The sequence below is a fragment of the Ammospiza caudacuta genome, chromosome 4 (assembly GCF_027887145.1).
Source record: "Ammospiza caudacuta isolate bAmmCau1 chromosome 4, bAmmCau1.pri, whole genome shotgun sequence".
NCBI lineage: Eukaryota > Metazoa > Chordata > Aves > Passeriformes > Passerellidae > Ammospiza > Ammospiza caudacuta.
Window position 1 is genome coordinate 58,050,252 of NC_080596.1, and position 12,630 is coordinate 58,062,881.

At 41.4% G+C, this 12,630-nt stretch overlaps 1 protein-coding gene across 4 annotated transcripts in view; it reads left to right on the forward strand.

The window, feature by feature from the left end:
• Positions 1-12,151, forward strand: part of ZFYVE28 (zinc finger FYVE-type containing 28) — a 113,680-nt gene extending 101,529 nt beyond the window's left edge. For all 4 annotated transcript variants that reach the window (XM_058803372.1, XM_058803373.1, XM_058803375.1 and 1 more), the window contains 2 exons: positions 8,857-8,960; positions 9,853-12,151. In XM_058803372.1, the coding sequence (XP_058659355.1) occupies positions 8,857-8,960; positions 9,853-9,984 (236 nt within the window). In that variant the 3' untranslated portion in view covers positions 9,985-12,151. The remainder of the gene's footprint in view (positions 1-8,856; positions 8,961-9,852) is intronic.
• The last annotated feature ends 479 nt before the right edge of the window (positions 12,152-12,630 follow it).

The following is a 12,630-nucleotide window of genomic DNA, read 5'->3' on the forward strand; positions in this document are numbered from 1 at the left end:
GCACCAGTCTCCTTGCAGGCTTTCTCTGGGAGCCTCCCTTGGCTTATGTGTAAGTGGTTATGCTATAAATACCTACAAACCAGTGTAGCTCTTCTGGCTGTGTAAACTGAAGAGTGGAGTCTGCTGTAACTTGGCTCCATTCCTGATGGGCAGGAATTTTATTGTGTATCCCAAAGAGACACAGGATGCTGAGGAATATGGAGATGAGCTCCACCTTCCATAACACAAGAAGTCACAGAAAGGCTACTAAAAAGGGCATCTGATGTGGGTCAATTTGCTGAATTTGTGGGAACTTTGGAAATATCCCTCACCTCCAATACACATACCTGTCCTTTCAGATCACAAGTTGTCATTGCTGGCAACACTGTACAGACTTTTTCTGCTGAGGTATGCAGGGACAGCTAATGGGATACGTGGTTTTGCCATCCCTAAGGCATCCAGCATGAGGCATAAACTCCCACCAAGATTTTAACCTCAGCAGCCATGTGCCTTTTTCCCCTTACAGCACCTCCCCACGTGTCTTGTTTTTGCTGGCCACTGTGGAAGGAACAGCCCCTGGGTGTTGTTTGGGTGCAGGTTGAAGATGTCTGGTGGATAAAGCAACTTTTGCTGCTTGAACATTGTTCCCTGTTTCTTGCAGTGAGCCTGGTGGGTTTGTCCTTCAGGCCAAATCTGGGTCAGGGGCCATCAACAGGAGTACTGGAATACACCACAGTTATCACTGTAAGGGTAATCAAGCAAAGGTTGAGAGCATTGCATCAAAGTTAATTGATTCCTTTTTTGTACTTCAGTTCTATACCTCAGGTCACTCAATTAGTTCAACTGAAAGTGAAAACAATTGAAAGCAAAGGAGCACATCATAGCTCTTTCCTTCTGCCATTGTGGCAGAGTATGTATCAAATTGAGAAGGTCCAGCCAGCTACCGGCCAGGAAAGCTCTTCCCTATTACCAAATAAATCCCTCTAACTGAATGTAGCAAATGTTTTAGATTGTATTCAATCAAATTTTAAAAAAACCTCAAAAATGGAAAGCAAGCCCAGCAACCTGAACAAATAAATGGCCTTAAGATTGTACTGAAGGTTTTAGCCTCTACTCACATTATGAAGATGAATCACTTGTTTTTGTCAGACTTTTCATTCTTATTGTATATAAAACCCACCAGCTGGTCTAGGACATAAAACAAATATGAATATTTATTATGAGCCAACTGACATTGGCAAGGGTTTAAGAGTTAAATCCTGTGACCTTCTGAAGGTTGAAATACAATAAGCTACAGCTTAATTGGCATTCTAAAACAAGCATGAGCCTATGGTCCATATGTTAATCTTTGGTGTCCTAATGCTCTAAGATTTTTGTCAAGAAAGTATATACATTTATACTTCATGGAGTATTAAAAAATTATATATATTTATAGGCAGAGAGTGTAAAACAATTTTATTTTCCTATGGTAGAATATTAATTTATGCAATATTCAATAAGTTTTTTTTAAACATAGTTGAATTTCTTGTCCTGGTTGTATGATGGAAGTGATGGCAAGTGGGATACAAAATTCTGTGTATAAACTCAAAGCAAATTGTAGTGGCAGGCTACAACTGGGCAAAAAGGTTGGGCTCTGAATTGCAGTAACAGCAGACAGGGCCTGTGTGCTGGAACTTCCATGGGACTGCCTTTTCTCCCTGTGCCCTGGTGAGCTACAAACCAGCACAGGAGGAACCTTGCTGGGAAGTTCCTGGGCTCCAGCTTGGACAAAGCACAGCTGGATGAGAGCTGACTGAGAGTGGGCAGCACAGGTCACACACAATGTAAAGGAAACCTTGAAAATGTAAGAAAATTGCTCTTATTTAACCCAGTGTCAATGCATCCCTCATCAGGATAGAGCTATGTCATTCTTAATATCCAGTACAACTTTAGAAACACCAGGGAAGTAGAAGTTTGGTGTCTTTCTGCCATTTATGCATCTGGCATCATATTTCTAGTCCTAACAGAAAACCTTTGTATTTGCTTAGCAGATTCCCATGTGTATACATAGGTGTGCACACACACAGAGTGACTTAAATTTTTTGACTTCAAAATTATTGCCTTTTATTGTTTTCATTTATCAGTTTGTTAATGAGATAAAGCATAAGTGTGACCCTGCTCACCATATTTGGGAGCATTACATTTATCCTTGTGAGTTTGATGATTTTAATACTAAAGATGGGCAAATCTGAGTTTTACTGGACATGTATTTTGGGATAACTTATTACTCAGGAGGACTGATCTGTTACAACTGAGGGAAATGTGAATATTTTAGATTTCCCATTTAATGAAGTTAAAGGCAGGCTAAGAAAGTGAGTTATAATTCTTGTCCTAGCGTGAGATATCTAGAAATCTGAAATTTTTTTCTCAAGGAAGCCAGCAAGCATTATGAAGCTGTTGGTGCTCCATGAAAATATTTGCTGTAGCATCTCAGCTGTCTCTGCAGCCATACCTGCATCTTCACTCCTTATCTCTCTAGCATCTGCACAGAACTGCCTTGCTTGCTAGCACCTAAAAACTGCAGACATAATGGATTTGCTGTGGCTGCCAGTACAAATACCTGCTTGTGCCAAGTAGTGTTAGCATCTGTTTGCTTCACAGCACACACTATTCCTCCCTGATCCCTTGCCATCCTACCCTCTCCTGTTTGGTCACAGGCCCTGACTGCTCTCTATCCAGCAGCACAAGCAAAAGTCAGAAGTTCACAGGCTCAGCCCCTTGTTCTTGTTGCATTATAAGTCCCTGGGTCAGAAAAACCCACCCATGCTCCTGTATGTGCAGAATCTAATCACCATGGCTCTGAGATAGCTGTCAGACCCAGCTGAATGCTTCGGTTTTTCTTGTGTCCTCTTTTTGCCTGTGCCTCTGTTATTTATGATGATGACCAGCAACACCTTGTGAATGAAAGAAGTTAAACTGTTGCACACTTAATTGGCCAAACATGTTCTGTCCACATAACTTTTCACTTTTTCCTTTGTCAGCAGCTCTGCTTACACTGTGTGAGAGAGGAATCAAATTTCCATATGGAGGCAATGTTTTATAATCAACTGAACATATTTATTCATGCATGTAGAATTACAGGATTCTTACAGGTTTTAGGTTGTAGTGAAATAATTCAATCTGACTTAGGCTTTAAGAACTTGCTCAGAGCCTTTTCCCTTCTCAGACTATCCCTCTTTGTTGGCACTATGTGGAACTTGTGGAGAATTCCATGCAGCACTTATGGGAAAACATCCCCTAAATACTGTAAAGAATCCCCTAAATACTGTAAAGAACAGACTTAATCAATTCTGTAACATCATAACTGAGATTTTGATTAGGTTTTGTCTAATAAATGTGTTTTGAGTGTTCTGGTATGTTTTTATGTAGATCTACATTATCAACTTCTCTGTATTATAAAGATTGGTAAGAGAATATTCCTACTAATGGTTATATGGAAGACTCAAGTCTCTGCTCCATCTGATTTAAAGTAAAGATTTGACCCATATCTCAATGGAAACCAGTGTTTTCTATGAGAGTTGCTCCATTTTATATAAATAATTAATTTGCCCAAAGAATTAGTTGCTGATCATGTACCTGGACAGAATGGACACAGGACATCATTCAAGGTGATGTTGAATCAGGCAGAGCAGAGGCTTGAGCCCAAGTTTGCAAAGCTCTGTGTCTTGGTGAAAGCTTTCTAGATTGGCACAGAAATTCCATCCTAACAAAGCCATTTGACCAGAGCTGAAGCTAAGAAGTATGTACCTCTTTTCTCCCTTAGCCCCAAAATTTTCATCAAATTATATTCAGCATAAAAATTTATTTTTTGAAAAATGTCAAGCTGGCTGTAATCAGCACTGAATCTTCTGAGCAAGGACAAAAATTACTTTGGTACAATTGCCTGGTAGAAATCTTACATCAAAGTCAGAGATTGCCCAGAATGACGTGGAAAATCAGATGTGATGAGGAACAAAAAAGGTTCATTTTACTGTGGCAGTTGAAGTGAGGGGTAAAGTCAAGCCACCGTAGTTTTCAACTTTCTGTGCTTAAAGCTGTGAGAATTTACAATCCTGCTTTGCTCAGAGAGCTCCAGCAGCCCCATCTGACCCTTTTGGCAGTGGAGAAAGTAATGGTGTGACTGCTGCAGGCATGGCAGTTCCACAGGATGCTGTGGGAGCAGCACTCTGCAGCTCAGTTTGGAGTAATCAGGGTTATTTTGCATTATGTGCTCTGAAATCTAATGCAAGAGGAACTTTTAAGTTGGAGTTCTTCGTTAGGAACATTGGATAAAAACAAAAGGTGCAGAAAGGGGTATTTTCCCTGAATTGTCTGGCTGTAACAAAAACACCACAGTTTAGGGTTTAGCAGCTGCTCTTCAGCAGGGAGTTGTGCTGTGCTTGCTTCTGTTTTGTTTCCTACCAGAGTACACATTTGCTGGCCTAGGCCTTCTGCAAGCTCCAACAACTTTTGGGGTTGTTTCTCTCTCTGCATTGGTCTCTTGTGTCTCAGCACCACAGAAAATCTTCAGCTTTCTGGGCTAATGTTTCAGTCATCACACAGCAGATAGACCTGGGTCCGTGTTCTCTTCCTCTTGGGTTCTGAGACAGAGAGAGGATCATCTTGGTTTTCTAAGATTAGATGGGACTGCATTAGGTATAATGCACATATTTAACGCCCAATTAATGTGTTCTTTTTGATAGTTTACGGTGTCTGTGATATTTTGTCCATGATTATGGTTTTCTTAAAGCTCCAGCATCTTGGATTTACCTGACTTTTAACTCCAGTAGCAGAAAATGTATTTACCTAATGAGGTAGCATACACATGTAAAGGAGAATGCTAAAAGCTACACAATAAATAGAAAGACTAAAATTTCATGATTTATGAGAAATTGTTATGCAAGATGTTTGAATTGTTAAGAGCCTTTTTCAGTCTTAACACTATTTAATTTTATCTTGTGCTTTTTCCTTTCTCTAAACTTGTTTTTTATTCATTTAAATACTTGTTTCTCTTCATTTCTCTGCCTTTTTTCCTGTGCATGTTTTTAATGTTTTCTTCTAAAATTTATATCTGTATTCTGTCTCATTAATCCCTTCCTTCCCTTCCTCCTCCTCTTTGATGTTTGTGCTGTGGACTTCATCCATTTCCCAGCAGACTTCTCCAAACTCTCATTGCATGATAAAGCACTGGGCCAATTAGCCCAGGAACAAGGTTTGCCCTCCCTTCCTTGTCCAAATCCCTGAAGCACAGGCAGATAATGCTTTAGAGACTGGATGTTGCTATTTGCTGCAGCATGCAGAGCTAATGGAGCAGCATAGCCTGGAGAAGGAGTGTAACATAAAAAGCCTGTGGGTGCAGTGCTGCTGCCCTGCTCCCAGCACAGCTCCAGGCTCGTGCTCGGGGTTTAATTCGTGTAACGCACTCTCTGCTCCTCACATGGAAGCTTTTCCCCTCAGGAGAGGGCTCTTCAGAGAGTATTTCAATAGCCTGTTCTATTAAAAGCTCAGTGACTCAATTGTTGATGTGTGTAAGTCAGGGGCTGCTCCCAAGGTTGAGTGAGATGAGCCTGGGGAAGGGAACCAAGGGGTGGCATCCACTGGGGCTTCTTGTATGGGCTCAGGGAGACCTAACCAGGACTTTATCCTTCCTGCCAGGGTGAGCACTTCAGCTCCACTCCAGCACTGCATTGCATTTCTAACTCTCACAGCTCTGTGTTTGTAGTCAGTGTAAGGCCGTTTTCAGTCAGCTGGAAGGAAAGGCTTTGGGGTAGTGGCCCAGAGTTCCCCATTTCAAATGTCACTTCAGTGCTGCACCGCTTTCATTTTGTGCAAGACATCCCTCTCCTGATTTCTCCCCACACACTGACTGTAGCTGGGTGATGAGGATTAAAGCAATTACATTTGTAGAGCAGTTTGAATGCTAAAAGCTGTTACATAACCAAATGTTACTATTTGGGGGTGTGCTGCAGCGCAGCAGATCTTGGTGTGAGCACCTGGGAGGGCATGAAACCCCTGAGGCAAGGGGCACGGGACTGGCTGTGCCCCCCTGCTGATGAGTCGCTGTCTGGGGAAATGCGCCCTTTGGCCACCCTAGTGACACTCACATTCAGTGAATCAGCTGAGGTGACACCAGTGTGGAGGCAGAGAGATTCCCTCTGCTGTGGGAGAGTGTTCTGTGGAGAGGGTTGTGCTGTTTCTATACATTGCCAAGAAGTTGTGAATTATTTTTTATGAAAACCAAGTTACAATAACAAAAGTTTTCAGATTAATTCATCTGTCTGTCAAGTGATTCTGTAACTGTTAATTACAGCTTATATGATTATTGTTAGTTTGAGGTCATTGTTTATCAAAATTTGCTGGGTGGGTTTTTTTTTGTTTTTGTTTATTTGCTTGGTTTTGGTTTTTTGAGGCGGCTGGGGTCTTTGGGGTTTTTTTTTGCAGTTAGTCTTTCTATTTAGCATGGAGAAAAATCTATGTAAGATCAATTAAAAAATAACTTTTTCAGCATTGCACTTCAATGGGCAACAACAGAAAAATATAGGGGGGGAAGAAAAAATAACTCTTTCCTCCACAAAAAAAGCCCCTCAAGGAAACTAAAAAATAAAATAAAAATTAAGCAGCTGATAAGAAAGCTGCTTTCTGCTGATGAGTCCCAGAGTCTTTGGGGTGGGCTTGTGCTGGCTTATAATGTGTGTGACCTAGCTGTGATCTGAGGGAAGGAGTGATGATGGCTCCAGCTGCTGCAGAAGTGGCACATCACATTGGGATGCTGCAGGGGGTACAGAAAGGGCCTGTGCTTTGTGGCTTTTCTGTGAATATTAAAATCAATAACTCTCTGAACCTGGTAGCCCACCCTGCAATGCAGTTTATAAAGCATCAGTATCAAATTGAGCATCTTAACCAAGCCTGCTTCCACCAGACCTGCAGAGGGAGACCTGGTGGCACAGAGCTTGGATAATTTCCTAAATTTTTGCTGTGTTCAAAATGAGTGAGAATCAATGGATAGTTTAATCCCTGGAAACATAATCTATGTAGAGACAAGTTTTAAACAGGAACATTGTTATTGGTTCATATCTTTGCCTTTTGTATATGTGATAACCCAAAGGGCCTCCGGGATGGAGAACATGGGGATTCTCCATCAGGCTTGCCATGGTTTCAGATCAGAGAAAGTGACAAAGTTTTCAAAATCTACATCATAAACTGATATTGGGAGTAATTTTCACTGGGCAAGATACATGTAGTGCCTTGGGAGATGGCAGGAAAGGAAAAAAAAGTAGAAAGCAACATGTCTTGGCTGCACTGTTATTAATGCTTGGCTTAAGCTGGCAGTCCTGTATGTCCCTGCTGCTGAAGGAAACCCTGCTTTGAACCAGGGATTTGTAGCCTTGGGTCCCCAGAGAACATTTTCTGGTGAACTGCTCTCAGGGATGAGGTGAAGGCTTCTCTGTGCAATCTCCTTTTTGTCCACCACATCAGTAATTTCTCTGCACATCAACTTCTGGGTTTGGTTACTGTCCCTGTAGGTGTAACCTTTATCAGACTGATGTGCTCATTAAGTGAAGGATAACTTCCTTAAGCTGGTTCAACCTCTAAAGTAGTTTAGAGAAGCCTACAAAAGCTGAGTCAAGTTTTAAGTTCTCTTTGTTTTTACTAATCTGCTTTTTGAGCAGTTTCTTATATTGAATGCTATATCCTTTGTACTTTTAATTTGACAAATGTTGCAATGTGACAAACACATGAAAACTGGTCATAGTTATGTTGGAACAAACCAGTGGATTTTTCATTTAATTATCTTTCTGCCTGTAGCTATAGTCCTCTTAACCTCTGCATCAACTGCACCATATATTTTGTTGTTTGATAGTATGCTCCTTGAGGCAGGGATGTTGCTTGTCAGGTTTATAAATCAGCAATTGCATGGCTTGCAAATTGTAAATAATAGTAAAAAAGGAGCTGCATGCAGGGAACTTTGATAAATACACCCAGAAGTTCATGTTCACCCTGTCCATGGATTCCTTCTGGACAGAACTTGCTTTGCACTCATTAGATTTTTACCAACTTGATTAAGCAGTCAGCTTCATCATTTCTACACTTGTAACTCCAGACTCTGAGGTCATGTCAGCCTGTCATGAGCAGAAAGAGCTCGACAGAAGGGAGCCCAATACCTTCTGCCTTGCCAAAACCAAATCATTTCCCTGCTTGTCTTTTATGGGAGGTTGGAGAGCTCACAGGAGACATAAACAACTGAAACATGCTGTCTGTGGTAATGGGCAAGTTCTTTCTCTGCTGAGCTATGTACACTTGATTTTGTGGTTTTGCTGTAGTTACTGGTGACTTCCAGGAAGAGTCCTAATAATTGAACAGATGGTAATCAGGCTTTGGGTTTATTACCTGTACAGTTGCTTGCCTAATTGAAGAAAAGCAGTTGGCCTTTCTGGAGGGAAGGCTGAAGAGGCTGGGAATGATCTCAGCTCTAAGCTTGTTTTGATGGTGGTGGCACTGACAAAAACACTTGTGATTCAGCTCTGCTTTAATAATCTCTTGTCTTCTTGCTTTATTTTGCTTCTCTTCTTTTCCCTGGACTTGCATATGACTAAGATAGATTTTATTTCGAGTTCAAAGCTGCCATTTTAATGCCTGATCTGCTCTGCTCAAAGCTGAGTGCCTGGCAGAGAAGAGAGGAGTTTGAGCCCTCCTGGGCATCTACTCACTCAGCTACTGTTTGCAAAGCACTTGGAGAAATGCAGATGAAAGCAGCTGCTGTTATATTTTACTCTCCCTACTTCCTTGTGGATCTGGTAATCACATGTTTGGTTTCATTCCCCTTTGATTGATTCCCTTTTGTTGCTGTGTTTCTGCCAGATCCTCCTGACTGGGTTCCTGATGAAGTCTGCAGCTACTGCACTGCATGCAAGGCTCCTTTCACAGTCATTCGCAGGAAGCACCACTGCAGGAGCTGTGGCAAGGTAATGACTCACTCAGGGCTGTGAGGAGCTCCCACCAAAGCCAGCAGCAAATTCATGTGCACCACAGAACCTGGCTGCACAGCAAAATGTGCACACTCAGCCAGGGTTCTCAATTCACAGGTGCTTCTGTGTGCCTGGGCTGCCAGCTCTCAGCTTATGTTTACAAAGGACTGGGGAGGGGTTCGACTTTTATACAGCAATAAGTGTATAAAGCTAAAAGCAGAATTCCCTGATGAGATCCTAGAACACTCCCCACCCCAACAGAGTCACTCTGGACTATTGCTGTAAGCTCTAAGGAGCCAGGGCAGCCTGCACTGCCAGGTGTGATGCACACACAGCTCAGCTGCATGACAGGGTGTCCCTTTGCTGTCTTTCCAAACCTTTGGAGGATCACTCTTGTGTGTAGGGCTGCTGCTTTGCAAGTTTGTGGGGGTGGAAGAGGGAGCAAGAGAGAAAAAAGCAGTCATGTACCACAGGAAGCCAGAAATCTGCAATCCCATTTCACTTGCTGGCTGGGGGTACAAGTTAGAAAGGAAGAAGCTGCTTCTTTAACCATGTAGTGGACTTGCAGGAGTATGAAATTCAGAGGTATTCACAAGTATTCCCCTAGCCTTTCTTTAAAACCAAGGGAGAGATGCTTCTTTGCACCTCTGAAGGTGCTGCAGAGGACGGGCCAGCCTTGGCTGCTGTCAGTGCTGGGCACCCTCACTAGAGGGACTGAGCCTGGCCAGATAAGCTGGGTGGGGATTGCCTGCTGGGGCCCTTCACTTGCTGTGCTGAGGACGGTGCTGGTGCCAGCTCATACAATCTTCTCTCCCCTCCCTTGAAATGAATTTTGTCCCATCCTGTTCTTCAGAGGAACTGAGGAGAAATTTTCCCTCTTGTTTTTCAGATCTTCTGTTCCCGCTGTTCCTCCCACTCTGCTCCATTACCTCGTTATGGCCAGATGAAGCCTGTCCGTGTTTGCACTCACTGTTACATGTTCCATGTCACTCCTTTCTATAGTGACAGAGCTGGTATCTGACAAATTAAACTACTGCTGTGTCTTCTGGAGTCTTACATGGACTGATATATTTGACCTAAGCCAAGAATTAACTTGAAAGAGGGACCCAGTGAGGGCACGTAGGCTTTGACATCCATTATTATAAATTTTGTACAGACAGTTTTTATTGCATTTTACTAAGCTGCTAAAGGGAACTACGAGGCGTCTGTAGCTCTGAGGCTACAGGACAGTCTTCCATAAATTTATAACATTAATGTTACGATGCCATATGCAGAACAAATGCACTGTGTGGAAGGAAATAGAGCTCAGAGAATTGAACAGGCATTGCTGCTTATCTTACATGCTAGGAACAGAGTAGACAGTTAATTAGTCCATCCCCAGTGGATCGGTCCCAAAGCTCAGACGCTCCTGTGCCCACTGGAATCCCAGCATGGCTGTGGGCATCAGCACACTCCCACCTGCTGCCATTTAACTTCCCCATGTCTAGATTTTTGCTACCTATGCTAGGATTAAAAAAAGCAAATCTATTGCAAATCTCTATTCAATATTTACAAAGGCAAAATTTTCAGTGAGTCCCATAGGAAGCCCTGAAGGCCCTAAAACAATATATTTCTGTTGCCTCTTATTTACCAAGCAGAGCAATAACTCCAAATTGTCTTCTAAGAATTTTTTCAACTTCCATTTCCATAGTTTGGAATTTTGGAAGTATTTATAATCTGAATCATTTATGCTAAATCCTGTTAATAAAGTCTGACGCAGAAGTTTGGTTTCTATATCAGCATTTTAAACTTAACAAATTTCAGAGGAAGTGGTTACCAAATAAATTAATTCATATTAAAATAGATATTTTTGAAAGTTTGGCAGCAAAATTTAGTAGACAATATTTTAAAAATTATTTCTTACATACTGAGGTTTTTTTAAAAGGCAAATATGTAATGAGATATCCAAAAGGTCTTACAGAATGGTCAGCCAGAGAAGAGTACTTGTTGTCCACATTTGGCAGAGTAACCATGTAAAATAGTGCATACTGGTACTTCACTCATGCTAACAACTCAGAAGACATTTATATTTATTTGAAACACCAGGGAATAATTGTTATCTCCACTCAGAGAGGAAAGAAATGAGACTCACACAGATTCATGCTATGATCTTGCACGAACTATTTGCAGTAAGAGCTCCCTGAGCACTGAGGTTTCAAAGGCATTTGGACCTGCTTTGAGTTGGCCACATGAAAAGCAAGGCAGTGTGTGCTGTGGTTACAGAGGAAACGAGATCAAGAGCTCTTTGCTGTGCCCCCTTTCCTGACTTGTGGCACTACACACTGTTTCAAAGTGAGAAATACCAAAATGGGTGAGGAAGTTGTTTGTGGTATCACGCCTGAGAAAGGTCGTCACTCAAACTGATAAGGCAAAACTGGCCAGTGTTAATTTGTTTTTAAGTTTATTTATTTTTTGGGGACATTCTCTTTGCTCAGTGGTTTACTGTTCAGTGTTAATGAGCCATATAAGGGTGCTGCAGTTTGGCACTACTGTCATTTTGATTCAGATGAAACAGCTTCACTTAGTTGATGTGTAATGCACAAGCCTTATGATGCTGTTTGTAGACAATGTCAGCTCTGATGTGTTATCCTCACTTATTTATATTTGTTATTATTATTACATCCCTGAAATCCTTCTCGTGAAACTCTTGGGTTGGAGTGTCTGCATTCACCAGAGTTTGGAAAGGCATGGGCTGGGTGATTGGTGGGAGATGGGTAATGTGGTGCAAGCAATGATACTTATTCAGGCTTAAATCTCAGGCTTCACATTGCAATGATTATTGCAGTTTTATTTTTAGGAAGAAAAAAACAGAAAAACACGCAAGAAATTTAATGCTTCTTTTATAGGATAAAAAAATTGCAACAAACTTCAATTGTGAAATAAATATGCACAAAAAGTTGCTTCTGTGGAAAAAATCTTAATTAATGCACTGAATATTTATTTAAGCTTGTTTTTATTTTGTAAATGCTGTAATTCAGAATCATTTCCATAAATATGATATTTAAAGATCTCAGACACTATAGTTTCTTATGTAAATACAGACTCCTATTTCTCTTACTGAAAAGCACAATGACTATATCAATACTAATATACATTTGCCTCAAGAAAGACTTTCATCTTGTAATCTCTTCAGATAATTAAAGTGTCAGGACTTTCTACTTCCATGTGCTGGATTGCTCTTTCATTCTGGGGTCTGTTTACATAGAGTGACAGCTGCCATCCTGTCAAACAAACTGGCCTTAACTCTTTCTCATTTTGCAAAAAATGTGAAAGAAATGAGCTTAAATTTGAAGATGGAAGTCACCCATACAGTGAAGGGGTGGTAAATCAAAGCTGGAATACCAGCCTGTCACTTTAGCATTGCCTCGTGCTATCTCTTGCCACCAGCTGAAAATCTCCTTTCCCAAAATATCTTGTGTCAATGGCCACTTCAGTCATCAGGCATGTTTGATCTGCCTGTGTCACATCTGAATAATCTTTCCTGTGGGGGATACAAATCTGCAATGAAAACAGTGCTCCTTGGATCTCTGTGCACAGTTATCCTTGGGAAATATAAATGCCCAGTGCTGCTTTGTTCTGCCCCCTGTATGAGATACAGCTGTTAAAGGTTTTATGGGAATTAATTTTC